Raw genomic sequence first — 17,116 nt, 5'->3', positions numbered from 1 at the left:
TGATGTCTCTGAATGGAGAGAGACCTGGTACTGACAGACGGGCTTGATACTGATGTCTCTGAATGGAGAGAGACCTGGTACTGACAGACGGGCTTGATACTGATGTCTCTGAATGGAGAGAGACCTGGTACTGACAGACAGGCTTGATACTGATGTCTCTAAATGGAGAGAGACCTGGTACTGACAGACAGGCTTGATACTGATGTCTCTGAATGGAGAGAGACCTGGTACTGACAGACAGGCTTGATACTGATGTCTCTGAATGGAGAGAGACCTGGTACTGACAGACAGGCTTGATACTGATGTCTCTGAATGGAGAGAGACCTGGTACTGACAGACGGGCTTGATACTGATGTCTCTGAATGGAGAGAGACCTGGTACTGACAGACGGGCTTGATACTGATGTCTCTGAATGGAGAGAGACCTGGTACTGACAGACGGGCTTGATACTGATGTCTCTGAATGGAGAGAGACCTGGTACTGACAGACGGGCTTGATACTGATGTCTCTGAATGGAGAGAGACCTGGCACTGACAGACAGGCTTGATACTGATGTCTCTGAATGGAGAGAGACCTGGTACTGACAGACAGGCTTGATACTGATGTCTCTGAATGGAGAGAGACCTGGTACTGACAGACAGGCTTGATACTGATGTCTCTGAATGGAGAGAGACCTGGTACTGACAGACAGGCTTGATACTGATGTCTCTGAATGGAGAGAGACCTGGCACTGACAGACAGGCTTGATACTGATGTCTCTGAATGGAGAGAGACCTGGTACTCTGACAGACAGGCTTGATACTGATGTCTCTGAATGGAGAGAGACCTGGTACTGACAGACAGGCTTGATACTGATGTCTCTAAATGGAGAGAGACCTGGTACTGACAGACAGGCTTGATACTGATGTCTCTGAATGGAGAGAGACCTGGCACTCTGACAGACAGGCTTGATACTGATGTCTCTGAATGGAGAGAGACCTGGTACTGACAGACAGGCTTGATACTGATGTCTCTGAATGGAGAGAGACCTGGTACTGACAGACAGGCTTGATACTGATGTCTCTGAATGGAGAGAGACCTGGTACTGACAGACAGGCTTGATACTGATGTCTCTAAATGGAGAGAGACCTGGTACTGACAGACAGGCTTGATACTGATGTCTCTGAATGGAGAGAGACCTGGTACTGACAGACGGGCTTGATACTGATGTCTCTGAATGGAGAGAGACCTGGTACTGACAGACGGGCTTGATACTGATGTCTCTGAATGGAGAGAGACCTGCCACTCTGACAGACAGGCTTGATACTGATGTCTCTGAATGGAGAGAGACCTGGTACTGACAGACAGGCTTGATACTGATGTCTCTAAATGGAGAGAGACCTGGTACTGACAGACAGGCTTGATACTGATGTCTCTGAATGGAGAGAGACCTGGCACTGACAGACAGGCTTGATACTGATGTCTCTGAATGGAGAGAGACCTGGCACTGACAGACAGGCTTGATACTGATGTCTCTGAATGGAGAGAGACCTGCCACTCGGCATTAGCATATTACTAGACACAACTTTTACTTGTATTGTCTTTTTTTTTTTTTTTTTTTAAATGGTATCAGTCAATATGGGGAGGGAGAAACCCTGTGTATTCTGCACCAGGATCAGGGAACTCCTGTTGTATACGGGACACCACACAGGAAGGTATAACCACTCTGACATGTTACCAAGGTAACCCCATTACCACCACACAGGAAGGTATAACCACTCTGACATGTTACCAAGGTAACCCCATTACCACCACACAGGAAGGTATAACCACTCTGACATGTTACCAAGGTAACCCCATTACCACCACACAGGAAGGTATAACCACTCTGACATGTTACCAAGGTAACCCCATTACCACCACACAGGAAGGTATAACCACTCTGACATGTTACCAAGGTAACCCCATTACCACCACACAGGAAGGTATGACCACTCTGACATGTTACCAAGGTAACCCCATTACCACCACACAGGAAGGTATGACCACTCTGACATGTTACCAAGGTAACCCCATTACCACCACACAGGAAGGTATGACCACTCTGACACGTTTCCAAGATAACCCCATTACCACCAGACAGGAAGGTATGACCACTCTGACATGTTACCAAGGTAACCCCATTACCACCAGACAGGAAGGTATGACCACTCTGACATGTTACCAAGGTAACCCCATTACCACCACACAGGAAGGTATAACCACTCTGACATGTTACCAAGGTAACCCCATTACCACCACACAGGAAGGTATGACCACTCTGACATGTTACCAAGGTAACCCCATTACCACCACACAGGAAGGTATAACCACTCTGACATGTTACCAAGGTAACCCCATTACCACCACACAGGAAGGTATGACCACTCTGACATGTTACCAAGGTAACCCCATTACCACCACACAGGAAGGTATGACCACTCTGACATGTTACCAAGGTAACCCCATTACCACCACACAGGAAGGTATAACCACTCTGACATGTTACCAAGGTAACCCCATTACCACCACACAGGAAGGTATGACCACTCTGACATGTTACCAAGGTAACCCCATTACCACCACACAGGAAGGTATAACCACTCTGACATGTTACCAAGGTAACCCCATTACCACCACACAAGAAGGTATGACCACTCTGACATGTTACCAAGGTAACCCCATTACCACCACACAGGAAGGTATAACCACTCTGACATGTTACCAAGGTAACCCCATTACCACCACACAGGAAGGTATGACCACTCTGACATGTTACCAAGGTAACCCCATTACCACCACACAAGAAGGTATGACCACTCTGACATGTTACCAAGGTAACCCCATTACCACCACACAGGAAGGTATAACCACTCTGACATGTTACCAAGGTAACCCCATTACCACCACACAGGAAGGTATAACCACTCTGACATGTTACCAGGGTAACCCCATTACCACCACACAGGAAGGTATAACCACTCTGACATGTTACCAAGGTAACCCCATTACCACCAGACAAAATGCTGATAGTCACAGTCTCTGTATCGGCTGGGAATGACAATGAAAGATGAAAAGGTTCACATTGTTAAATTATCAGAACACTGCTTCTATGGTGTTATGTAAAGGGTTGATTATTCTACATGGACATGTTACTACATATGAAAGTTATTAAAACACCTAGTTTAGAATACCTTAAAACTTCAATTAATAGCCTGGGCGTTTATTTGCTTCAAATCACTGAACACAACCGGCACTTATTAGAGACAGGCTTCTATTTGATGTCTATTTTAGATGGTGGGGTTGCAATCATTTCACTATTCGAATAGATCATGAATTTTTGTCAGACATCCGGATATTCGAAATACATGTGGTTTTTAATTTTATTCCATCTTGCATTGCATTAGTGAACTCTCACTCCACTTGCTACACACTGAGAATCTTTGCCGCTTTGATTGGCCAACGTCAACAAGTTACCAGTCTTTTTATGTGGCACAGGTCATTGAAACGTGTGTTGTTTTATTTAATTAATGTCATTGTACATCCTTTTATGTAACGATGTCACATGGGATATTTTAATGTAATTTAGAAAAAGCCTTTTCAGTGTTAAAATGAAATAGGCCCTACTCACACAAGTATTCAAAATAGTAACATCCGTTCAGATATTCGCATAACCGTGCACATCCCTAGTCTATTTCCTTAACGCGCACAGCTTTTGCTCATTTGCATAGTTAAAATCGCTTAATTCCATCATTCACTTCCAGCATTTTAATCAATTTCTTCATTTCCTGCAATGTGTTTCATTTACACACCGTCACGTTTCTTTTGGCTTGGCCCATATATTTTTTTTACTTTCCCCACTAGAGGCCGATTTCTAGGGGTCTGTCCTCCCGAAGTCGTTGACAGTTTTTATGCTTGCCAGTTAACTAGCAGTTCTTAGTAGCACGTCTTAAAGTGATGGACTGTGCCACCCCCAAGGCCTCCACAATGGATTAGTCCACTGAGACAGGCGCCAATCAGACAGGTGTCTTTGTGTGCCATGAAAAAAAAAAAGTACATTTGCGATGCTGACTAAAGATAGAAAACAATGAAGTCTAATAGAGGAGAGAAAGTTATATACTGGGGGCTACCCAATGTCATTTTTGGTGAGTTTGGACATTTTACAAGCGAATGTGAACGAGAGACATTGTGCATAATGAACAAAGTTTTGACCCATGCTTGTCTGAGGGAAGAACGGTACTGGCTCTGGGGCAGAATGTGTACCCCGCTGTGTCTGTGTGGAGTCTGGAGTCGCCCAGGGAAAACGGGCCTGACTTCTCTGCTCAGAGAAGATTGGGGGAGGAGCAGAGTGGCCCGAGAACTGAGAGGAGGTGAAAACACAAGGGAATGAAGATAGTGGCAGCCGTACAGATAACTCACCCAGAGCGCATTGACTTCTCAAACACGGCAGAAAGCTAACACACTATACGATGCCCCGTCCGTCTCCTTATTAATTCAGCCACTTGCTGAGATAACTAGCAAGTTAAAATCATATACACAGCTGGACTTCGCCAGCTTCCTCTTTCACCTGTTGTGTAATTTACAAACAAACACGTGACTGGCTCAACTGTTCTGGGGAACTACGGTAAGCTTCATAATGTGACACAAGGAACGTGAACTGCTTTATCTACTAAAGTATTGCACAAGTTGAGTGCAGGTATTTACTTAAAAAGTAACTATGAATATGAAAATGTATTGAGAAAACCTTCAAAGAAATAGTTTCAATGGTATTGAAAAACCATCCTGTGGCTATTTCCAAATACCCAGTACACGGCATATACAGTTGAAGTCGGAAGTTTACATACACTTCGGTTGGAGTCATTAAATCTCGTTTTTCAACCACTCCACAAATTTCTTGTTAACAAACTATAGGTTTTGGCAAGTCGGTTAGGACATCTACTTTGTGCATGACACAAGTAATTTTTCCAACAATTGTTTTCGGACAGATTATTTCACTTATAATTCAATGTATCACAATTCAAGTGGGTCAGAAGTTTACATACACTAAATTGACTGTGCCTTTAAACAGCTTGGAAAATTCCAGAAAATGATGTCATGGTTTTAGAAGCCATGACATCATTTGAGTCAATTGGAGGTGTACCTGTGGTCCTCTGTAGCTCAATTGGTAGAGCATGGCGCTTGTAACGCCAGGGTAGTGGGTTCGATCCCCGGGACCACCCATACGTAAAAATGTATGCACACATGACTAAGTCGCTTTGGATAAAAGCGTCTGCTAAATGGCATATTATTATTATTATGTATTTCAAGCCCTACCTTCAAACTCAGTGCCTCTTTGCTTGACATCATGGAATCAAAAGAAATCAGCCAAAACCTCAGGAAAAAAATGGTAGACCTCCACAAGTCTGGTTCATCCTTGGGAGCAATTTCCAAAAGCCTGAAGGTACCACGTTCATCTGTACAAACAATAGTACGCATGTATAAACACCATGGGACCACGCAGCCGTCATACCGCTCAGGTAGGAGACGCGCTCTGTCTCCTAGAGATTAACGTACATTGGTGCGAAAAGTGCAAATCAATCCCAGAACAACAGCAAAGGACCTTGTGAAGATGCTGGAGGAAACAGCTACAAAAGTATCTATATCCACAGTAAAACGAACCCTATATCGACATAACCTGAAAGGCCGCTCAGCAAGGAAGAAGCCACTGCTCCAAAACCGCCATAAAAAAAACAGACTACGGTTTGCAACTGCACATGGGGACAAAGATCGTACTTTTTGGAGAAATGTCTTCTGGTCTGATGAAACAAAAATAGAACTGTTTGGCCATAATGACCATCGTTATGTTTGGAGGAAAAGGGGGTGGCTTGCAAGCCGAAGAACACCATCCCAACCGTGAAGCACGGGGGTGGCAGCATCATGCTGTGGGGGTGCTTTGCTGCAGGAGGGACTGGTGCACTTCACAAAATAGATGGCATCATGTGGAAGGAAAATTATGTGGATATATTGAAGCAACATCTCAAGATATCAGTCAGGAAGTTAAAGCTTGGTCGCAAATGGGTCTTCCAAATAAACAATGACCCCAAGCATACTTCCAAAGTTGTGGAAAAATGGCTTAAGGACAACAAAGTCATGGTATTGGAGTGGCCATCACAAAGCCCTGACCTCAATCCTATAGAACATCTGTGGGCAGAACTGAAAAAGCGTGTGAGAGCAAGGAGGCCTACAAACCTGACTCAGTTACACCAGCTCTGTCAGGAGGAATGGGCCAAAATTCATCCAACTTATTGTGGGAAGCTTGTGGAAGGCTACCCGAAACGTTTGACCCAAGTTAAACAACTTAAAGGCAATGCTACCAAATACTAATTGAGTGTATGTAAACTTCTGACCCACTGGGAATGTGCTGAAAGAAATAAAAGCTGAAATAAATCATTATCTCTACTATTATTCTGACATTTCACATTCTTAAAATAAAGTGGTGATCCTAACTGACCTAAGACAGGGAATTTTTACTAGGATTAAATGTCAGGAATTGTGAAAAACTGAGTTTAAATGTATTTGGCTAAGGTGTATGTAAACTTCCGACTTCAACTGTATGGTATACCGCCCAAGCATACCGGCTATTAAAAAAGGGACAGGCGGCTATTTGAGACTCGCCATTTAACTGAATTTTTTACGGTATTTACATAAATTCAGCTATTGCATTCTTCTCATATTACTCTGTACGTTACTGACCTATTCAAAGCTTACTCCAGCATCTCACCATAGTAGTAGTCCCCTGTAGCTCAGTTGGTAGAGCATGGCGTTTGCAACGCCAGGGTTGTGGGTTCGATTCCCACGGGGGGGCCAGTATGAAAAGAAAATGTATGCACTCACTAACTGTAAGTCGCTCTGGATAAGAGAGAGTCTGCTAAATGACTAAAATGTAAAATGTAGTAGTAGTTACTGAACTCAACCTGCAGGAAGTTTGTCATGGCCGCCAGCAATTTCCAAAAAAAACAAAGCCAAATCAGTGGGTGCAGTTCACCTTTAACAACAATTATCTAAAAACGCGTAAACTTCATATTTGCATATGTTGTAGCTTAAGACCGTATTTTACATCTGAGGTATTTGTGTTGTGCATCAGTTGAGACACAACATGCTGTTGAATACAGGGTGGGTGTCATTTCAATCAGACATTAAATCATGGAATGGACCTATGATTGAAATGACACATTTACATTTTACATTTTAGTCATTTAGCAGACGCTCTTATCCAGAGCGACTTACAGGAGCAATTAGGGTTAAGTGCCTTGCTGAAGGGCACATCGACAGATTTTTCACCTAGTCGGCTCGGGGATTAGAACCAGCGACCTTTCGGTTACTGGCACAACGCTCTTACCCACTAAGCTACCTGACACCTACCCTGTATTCAAGAGATGGCGGGCACAAGACAAACATGATGTAAAATATGGTCTTAAGCTACAACATAATATGAAGTTTACACGTTTTTAGATAATTGATGTTAAAAAGGTTAATTGTTATTAAAAAACGTTTTTTCAAGAAATTATGAAATAGTTTGACAACCCTGTTGTAGACATGGATGTCTCACGGTATAGTGGGATATGCAAAATGGGTCAACTTTGACCTTTACAGTGAGGGAAAAAAGTATTTGATCCCCTGCTGATTTTGTACGTTTGCCCACTGACAAAGAAATGATCTGTCTATAATTTTAATGGTAGGTTTATTTGAACAGTGAGAGACAGAATAACAACAAAAAGATCCAGAAAAACGCATGTCAAAAATATTATAAATTGATTTGCATTTTAATGAGGGAAATAAGTATTTGACCCCCTCTCAATCAGAAATATTTCTGGCTCCCAGGTGTATTTTATACAGGTAACGAGCTGAGATTAGGAGCACACTCTTAAAGGGAGTGCTCCTAATCTCAGCTTGTTACCTGTATAAAAGACACCTGTCCACAGAAGCAATCAATCAATCAGATTCCAAACTCTCCACCATGGCCAAGACCAAAGAGCTCTCCAAGGATGTCAGGGACAAGATTGTAGACCAACACAAGGCTGGAATGGGCTACAAGACCATCGCCAAGCAGCTTGGTGAGAAGGTGACAACAGTTGGTGCGATTATTCGCAAATGGAAGAAACACAAAAGAACTGTCAATCTCCCTCGGCCTGGGGCTCCATGCAAGATCTCACCTCGTGGAGTTGCAAAACCGTGACTCGTCAGTGAAGAGCACTTTTTGCCAGTCCTGTCTGGTCCAGCGACGGTGGGTTTGTGCCCATAGGCGACGTTGTTGCCGGTGATGTCTGGTGAGGACCTGCCTTACAACAGGCCTACAAGCCCTCAGTCCAGCCTCTCTCAGCCTGTTGCGGACAGTCTGAGCACTGATGGAGGGATTGTGCGTTCCTGGTGTAACTCGGGCAGTTGTTGTTGCCATCCTGTACCTGTCCCGCAGGTGTGATGTTCGGATGTACCGATCCTGTGCAGGTGTTGTTACACGTGGTCTGCCACTGCGAGGACGATCAGCTGTCCGTCCTGTCTCCCTATAGCGCTGTCTTAGGCGTCTCACAGTACGGACATTGCAATTTATTGCCCTGGCCACATCTCAGTCCTCATGCCTAAGGCACGCTCACGCAGATGAGCAGGGACCCTGGGCGTCTTTCTTTTGGTGTTTTTCAGAGTCAGTAGAAAGGCCTCTTTAGTGTCCTAAGTTTTCATAACTGTGACCTTAATTGCCTACCGTCTGTAAGCTGTTAGTGTCTTAACGACCGTTCCACAGGTTCATGTTCATTAAATTGTTCATGGTTCATTGAACAAGCATGGGAAACAGTGTTTAAACCCTTTACAATGAAGATCTGTGAAGTTATTTTGGATTTTTACAAATTATCTTTGAAAGACAGGGTCCTGAAAAAGGGACGTTTCTTTTTTTGCAGAGTTTAGTTTAGTGGTTTTATCACAGATGTCCCACAGACACTCACACTCACACCACCAGCTGTCCCTGTCGAGAGCATAACTAGTCTACCTCCACAAAGCACAGATTTTATAACACCACTACTCTCAGACCACACACACAACTTACCTTCATAGCTTTGATGGCTGACTTAGTGATGGATATCATCTTGGCCCGAGATATTGGGGGCTTCATGTCCATCAAGGAGAACAGCTGAGAGAGAGAGAGAGAGAGAGAGAGAGAGAGAGAGAGAGAGAGAGAGAGAGAGAGAGAGAGAGAGAGAGAGAGAGAGAGAGAGAGAGAGAGAGAGAGAGAGAGAGAGAGAGAGAGAGAGAGAGAGAGAGAGAGAGAGAGAGAGAGAGAGACAGAGAGAGAGAGACAGAGAGAGCAGAGAGAGAGAGACAGAGAGAGAGACAGACAGAGAGATGACCAACAAAAACAGGTCACAACTCCTGCAGCTCTGTCGCAAACTGGGTCTGTACATAGTCAACGGTACGCTTCGAGGTGACTCCTACGGTAGTTACACATCAAATCAAATCTTATTGGTCGGATACACATATTTTGCAGAGGTTATCGCAGGTGCAGTGAAATGCTTGTGTTTCTAGCTCCGACAGTGCAGTAATATTTAACAATACAAAACAATACAAACAAATCAAAAAACTAAAAAGAAAGAAATTAAGAATAAGAAACGAAGAATTAAGAAATATCAGGACACACAATGTCAGAGTCCGGAATATAAATATATATGGATATTTTTGTGACACCTCCATCGTGGGGCTCTATTGTCCCAGTTCCATTGATTTCAATTCAATATCGATGTGAGGGATTCATTTTGCGCGCGCTATTAATTACGGTAGAACAAGCTAACCAATTCCAGTCGAGTGACCGCTTGATAAATATTGGCGCGCGGCAGTTTATAAGGGACTAATTTAGCAAAATACAAGTAATCTGAACACAAGTGTGGCACGTGTGTGTGTCGTGAGTAACTTTTATGTATTGGTCTTCAAAATATCACAACTTATTTCAGCATATTGATTATGAATTTGGACATTTAAAACCAGAGTCAAGTCACAAATTTGATAGAAAATAAAATAACTTGAGACTTGACTTAGAGCCTCAAGACTCGGGACTCGACTTTGACTTGAGACTGATGACTTGAAATGATTTGGCCAGGTGTTTATAATGTTTTGGCACAGAGGTCCATGGATTACCCTCCGTGCAGCCAGAGACAGTAGCCGTTACAAAAAAAATACGTGCAACAGATTGGCTAGTGAAAACGCACACTCGCCCCTCTGATTGGACTAGCAAACTGTCAATCAACACAGGTCGGGTGAGCTAGCCAACAGATTGCTGATTTTCTATACATCTACAGGATCGGGGGTGCAGACGTCAAGTTTACTTTGCAAGCTCACCAGCAACAGTTACTAACATAGACTTACTGGTCTTTCGGCATGTCAAAATTGTTTGAAATTGATCATTTACTTATGAAGTTGGCATTTGGAATTAAATTTGTTAAACTGTATTATTAGTGTGGCGAAGACGCATCATAACGTCCACTTGCGCTTTCCAAACTCCCGCCAGTGGAGAGCGTTTTGTTCTCTTGTTGAAATGCTTACTGTTGCTTTCTTTCACACGTTTAAAATGCCTGCGTGGTAAATCTGTATTCCCTCTAATCCTACAATAAATCGCTAGCGTTTCATCATTCCATCCCTGTACCTTTTAGTGCAACACTTACACATTTCTGTTTCACGTTTGATACCATACATTTTCATTTTAGCCTTTGAGTGGGCGCGATGTTTATTGTGCACATAAATGTTCGCAAGACTCATGAGGCAGAAGTTCTGTTTATTTAATTCAATGTCTGGTTTCCTTTGTTCATATTTCCCGGGTTATGTCAGAGTTCTATGTGTCTGTGTCCTATGTCTCTGTCGTTCTGGTTGTGTGTAATAGGAGCGTGCACCTCAGTGTGTATATATAATATAATAATATATAATATAATATGCCATTTAGCAGACGCTTTTATCCAAAGCGACTTACAGTCATGCGTGCATACATTTTTTTTTTTTGTGTATGGGTGGTCCCGGGGATCGAACCCACTACCTTTGGCGTTACAAGCGCCGTGCTCTACCAGCTGAGCTACAGAGGACCACAATAGAAATAGGCTTACGTGGCTTGCGCGCCAAACTATGTTGAATAAAATAAAATGATGTACCTGTGCTTATATGTACCTGTTTGAGCACCTGTTAAGAGAGATTCGATTTGGTTTCTCAAGGGGAGACTGTGCAGTCTTGCCCTCTACCTGTGTCCGTTCAGATAGCCTCTGTATCAGGCTTAACCTGTACTATTTGTTTGGGGCTATTGCCCATGGATATTTGGTAAATCTACTTGTATATTTTGTATGATATGTCCCTTTCATCATTGGATCACCAAGACCAATAAATAAATCTGTTTTTCCAGTCTATGGGTGAACCAGTTCCTAGGTTTATTGTACTAAGAGTCATTTATTGAATGAATTTTTACTGGCTTCATTTAGAACTAACTTTGCATCAAATTGATCTTAAATTGGTCGGCAATATTGAACACATTATTATGGGATCATACATTAACATTATTAGTAATCAACAGTCTGTTACATTGTAGTGTAGAGTGGTGAGCTACAGGTTTTGGAAGATAAATACTTTTTTTATTCTTCATTACAGACACTGTAATACGTGCTTTTTTAAAACAATACATTGTATTGTATGAACTTGAATAGTAGCCAATAATTTCTCAATAAAAAATATAAAAACAATGTTTTATTTTTTATAAGAGTTCTTATGGTGCAGTCCCCACTACAACAAATAAATACTTAAAATGCATGTATTTTTGTCCTTGAAACATTACATTGAAATACTGTAGATTCCCATTAATTCCTACGGAGGCTGTTCCTTATGAGGAGTACCATAATGGCGGACGGTGACTTCAGAACAGCGCCCCCTGTCAGTAATCTAGTGAATACACACTGTAGCTATATAAACTGGGTCGTTCGAGCCCTGAATGAATGCTGAAAGCCGTGGCATTTCAGACCATATACCAAGGGTATGACAAAACGTTTATTTTTTTACTCTTCCAATGACGTTGGTAAACCAGTTTATCACAGCAATAAGGCACCTAGGGGTTTTGTGGTATTTGGCCAATATACCGTTACCATGGCTAAGGGCTGTATCCAGGCACTCCGCGTTGCGTCGTGTGTAATAAAAGTCCTTAGCCGTGGTATATTGGCCATAGACCACACCCCTCGGCCCTTATTGCTTAAATATATAATTGGAAGTAACGATAGCTCCTTTAGTGCATTATTGGGCTATTACAGCTAGCTAACCCCCCCTTCAATGTTTTCCTGTGTTAGCCAACTTGGCTAGCTAGCTTGACCGAATCATTGTTTGTGACTAGGAGTACAGCTACGACCGGGAGTGACTTTCCGTAGCAGGTTAGGAGAGCGTTTTAACTACCTCTAACCCTTTTCCAAATCTTAACCTGTCTCCTAACCTTGCAAAGTAATTATCCTAACCTGATGCTAACAATACTACGAAAAAGTTCACTTCCGGTCGTAGCTGTACTACGCCCTCTACTAGTCAGAACCCGAATCATGGTTATCTAATAACTCGCTAACTATGTAAAAAACCTTTCACAGCAGCTGTTATTTTGTTCTAACTAACTAGATAGCAGAATTAAAGTTACTTGCTAGGTTAACACGCTGTTAACTATCGTGTTGATGTCGATAGCTAGCTAGTTAACTAGCTAACGTTACCTACCTAGTCAACGTAGCCGTCTCAAAACGGCATGATAGCTAACGTAACGTTAGTTTAAACTTTCACATATCAAGCAGGTTATAAATCAAGGAAGATCACATTTTAACGGGAAAAGCATTCAGAAGAATCCTGATTTAGAGCTGCTACGATACACATGTAGTTAGCTAGTTAGGGCTAGGCCCATAACAGGCCTCCTCCCCCGTCTCCACAACTGCAAGAGGCGCACACACACGACGGTCCCCATTTGACGGACGAAATACACACATTCTCGACGCTCTACGGGCCAACTCACCTCATGGTTGAAAGCATTTACGGCATCCATGATTTCGCTACCAGAAAACCCCTTCCTTAAGTATACAACTACTCGGTAAATGCAGCGTTTATCCCCGCTAAAACAGGGCTAACATGTCCGCTCTCTAGTTGCAGACGGGGATGGCGGGTATGGAGCGAGGCAGAACGGGATTGGGGTAGTTGTAGAATTTGACCACACGGTGGCGGTATTGTATATGGATTTAACCGTGGCCCCCAGACGGGATTGGGGTAGATATAGTATTTGGCCACACGGTGGCGGTATTGTATATGGATTTAACCGTGGCCCCCAGTTGAACTTGTGAATTGAAACATTTTACATTTACATTTTAGTCATTTAGCAGACGCTCTTATCCAGAGCGACTTACAGTTAGATTGGCTGAAAGCCGTGGCATATCAGACCATATACCAAGGATATGACAAAACGTTTATTTTTTCTCTTCCAATGACGTTGGTAAACCAGTTTATAACAACAATAAGGCACCTAGGGGTTTTGTGGTATTTGGCCAATATACCGTTACCATGGCTAAGGGCTGTATCCAATTAATGATACAATGTACCGTATGTTGTGACTTCTAGGGATACAATGTATTCATTAATCTGAATTGTGTCAAATGTATGTTTTTGTTTTAAACTTTACAGTTGGCAAATGTTTTGGATATATACAGTGGGGAGAACAAGTATTTGATACACTGACAATTTTGCAGGTTTTCCTACTTACAAAGCATGTAGAGGTCTGTAATTGTTATCATAGGTACACTTCAACTGTGAGAGACGGAATCTAAAACAAGAATCCAGAAAATCACATTGTATGATTTTTAAGTAATTAATTTGCATTTTATTGCATGACATAAGTATTTGATACATCAGAAAAGCAGAACTTAATATTTGGTACAGAAACCTTTGTTTGCAGTTACAGAGATCATATGTTTCCTGTAGGTCTTGACCAGGTTTGCACACACTGCAGCAGGGATTTTGGCCCACTCCTCCATAAAGACCTTCTCCAGATCCTTCAGGTTTTGGGTCTGTCGCTGGGCAATACGGACTTTCAGCTCCCTCCAAAGATTTTCTATTGGGTTCAGGTCTGGAGACTGGCTAGGCCACTCCAGGACCTTGAGATGCTTCTTATGGAGCCACTCCTTAGTTGCCCTGGCTGTGTGTTTTGGGTCGTTGTCATGCTGGAAGACCCAGCCACGACCCATCTTCAATGCTCTTACTGAGGGAAGGAGGTTGTTGGCCAAGATCTCGCGATACATCGCCCCATCCATCCTCCCCTCAATACGGTGCAGTCGTCCTGTCCCCTTTGCGGAAAAGCATCCCCAAAGAATGATGTTTCCACCTCCATGCTTCACGGTTGGGATGGTGTTCTTGGGGTTGTACTCATCCTTCTTCTTTCTCTAAACACGGCGAGTGGAGTTTAGACCAAAAAGCTCTATTTTTGTCTCATCAGACCACATGACCTTCTCCCATTCCTCCTCTGGATCATCCAGATGGTCATTGGCAAACTTCAGACGGGCCTGGACATGCGCTGGCTTGAGCAGGGGGACCTTGCGTGTGCTGCAGGATTTTAATCCATGACGGCATAGTGTGTTACTAATGGTTTTCTTTGAGACTGTGGTCCCAGCTCTCTTCAGGTCATTGACCAGGTCCTGCCGTGTAGTTCTGGGCTGATCCCTCACCTTCCTCATGATCATTGATGCCCCACGAGGTGAGATCTTGCATGGAGCCCCAGACCGAGGGTGATTGACCATCACCTTGAACTTCTTCCATTTTCTAATAATTGTGCCATCTCACCAAGCTGCTTGCCTATTGTCCTATAGCCCATCTCAGCCTTGTGCAGGTCTACAATTGTATCCCTGATGTCCTTACACAGCTCTCTGGTCTTGGCCATTGTGGAGAGGTTGGAGTCTGTTTGATTGAGTGTGTGGACAGGTGTCTTTTATACAGGTTACGAGTTCAAACCGGTGCAGTTAATACAGGTAATGAGTGGAGAACAGGAGGGCTTCTTAAAGAAAAACTAACAGGTCTGTGAGAGCCGGAATTCTTACTGGTTGGTAGGTGATCAAATACTTATGTCATGCAATAAAATGCAAATTAATTACTTAAAAATCATACAATGTGATTTTCTGGATTTTTGTTTTAGATTCTGTCTATCACAGTTGAAGTGTACCTATGATACAAATTACAGACCTCTACATGCTTTGTAAGTAGGAAAACCTGCAAAATCGGCTGTGTATCAAATACTTGTTCTCCCCACTGTATGTATATATATATATACTGAACAAAAATATAAATGCAACATGTCAAGTGTTGGTCCCATGTTTCATGAGCTGAAATAAAAGATCCCAGAAATTGTCCATATGCACAAAAAGCTTATTTCTCTCAGATGTTGAGCACACATTTGTTTACATCCCTGTTAGTGAGCATTTCTCCTTTGCCAAGATAATCTATCCACCTGACAGGTGTGGCATATCAAGAAGCTGATTAAACAGCATGATTATTACACAGGTGCACCTTGTGCTGGGGACAATAAAAGGCCACTAAAATGTGCAGTTTTGTCACACAACACAATGCCACAGATGTCTAAAGTTTTGAGGAAGCGTGCAATTGGCATGCTGACTGCAGGAATGTTACCAACGTCATTTTAGAGAATTTGGCAGTACTTCCAACCAGCCTCACAACCACAGACCACGTGTAACCACACCAGCCCAGGACCTCCACATCCAGCTTCTTCACCTGCGGTATAATCTGAGACCGGCCACCCGGACAGCTGATGAAACTGAGGAGTATTTATTTCTGTAATAAAACCCTTTTGTAGGGAAAATCTCATTCTGATTGGCTGGGCCAGCTCCCCAGTGGGTGGGCCTGGCTCCCAAGTGGGTGGGCCTATGCCCTCCCAGGCCCACCCATGGCTGCACCCCTGCCCAGTCGTGAAATCCATAGATTAGGGCCTAATGACTTTTTTCAATTGATTGATTTCTTTATATGAACTGTAACTGAGTAAAATCGTTTTAATTGTTGCATGTTGTGTTTATATTTTGTTCTGTATAAGATTCGATTATAATAGACGTAATTATGGACTAATTCATTCATATCCGAAATACGAATGCAACTCATGCTACATGTAAGCTAAATGGGTCCAGTGTAACTGCTGTTAGTAATAGCTTAGTTACACAATTAGAAGTCCTATTGAAGATACTTTACATTTGAGGCATTTAGCAGACTATGAGCGACTTACAGTGGCGAGTGCATACATTTTCATACTAGTCACCCATGGGCATCGAATCCACAACCCTGGCGTTGCAAGCGCTATGCTCTACCAACTGAGCTGCACGATACGGCTGACGTAGCGTACTAACGTCACTATAGCCAACCTACATGAACTAGCGGTCTGGAATCATCTAATTGATTGTAATTCATAATACTACCAATAGATGACGCCACATTCTCGTTTTTGCTCCCATATTTCCACCGTCTGATTTCGTCAGTCTTGACCGCATGGTCCGGTAGACAAAGCAAGGTGGAGGCAATGTGCTGAGCTGACACTTTGCAGCTGACAGAACAATTCAATAGCCTATGTTTTCCTTGGCTATAGAAGACAAAAACAATCTACTGACTGTATTTGTTTAGCAAAACATGACGAAATAAATATAGAGAAATATTGTTTTATTTGTAAACCTTATTTGTTCCCTAACCTACCGCCCAAAATATATGTTTGGTAGATTATTATTAGCACCAATACATTAGCCTCTTGTCTTCCTATTCAGGAGCGAAATTTAAGAGGTTGAATGTAATGCAACATTTTCTTATGAATTCAACAGAGCGTTTCTCCTGTGTGTGTGTGTGTGTGTGTGTGTGTTCATAGACAAGGCAGGAGAAACTGAGCACATCCTCTCTGATGGGGAGGCCTTCAAAGCGGTGCCGCCACGCTTTGTTTCTAGTTAATTCATTAATTAAATCAGTTTCATCCATGTGGATGAAGAAAACAGAAGAAAAAAAAATACTAAAAGAAACACAGATGCCGTTTCCCGTGTGTGTGTTATTGCTATTAACT

The 17,116-nt window shown here is 42.7% G+C and overlaps 1 protein-coding gene across 1 annotated transcript in view; it reads right to left on the bottom strand.

Annotated features, from left to right (window-relative positions):
* scaf4a (SR-related CTD-associated factor 4a) overlaps positions 1-13,193 on the bottom strand; it is a 47,960-nt gene extending 34,767 nt beyond the window's left edge. Inside the window, exons 1-2 of the mRNA XM_041851457.2 lie at positions 13,046-13,193; positions 9,095-9,178 (exon numbers count right to left, since the gene is read on the bottom strand). Of these exons, the coding sequence (XP_041707391.2) occupies positions 9,095-9,178; positions 13,046-13,075 (114 nt within the window). The 5' untranslated portion in view covers positions 13,076-13,193. The remainder of the gene's footprint in view (positions 1-9,094; positions 9,179-13,045) is intronic.
* Positions 13,194-17,116: the final 3,923 nt, after the last annotated feature.

This window comes from Coregonus clupeaformis, chromosome 27, assembly GCF_020615455.1.
Source record: "Coregonus clupeaformis isolate EN_2021a chromosome 27, ASM2061545v1, whole genome shotgun sequence".
NCBI lineage: Eukaryota > Metazoa > Chordata > Actinopteri > Salmoniformes > Salmonidae > Coregonus > Coregonus clupeaformis.
The sequence above is the reverse complement of the archived record's forward strand: the minus strand, read 5'-3'. Positions and strand labels throughout refer to the sequence as shown.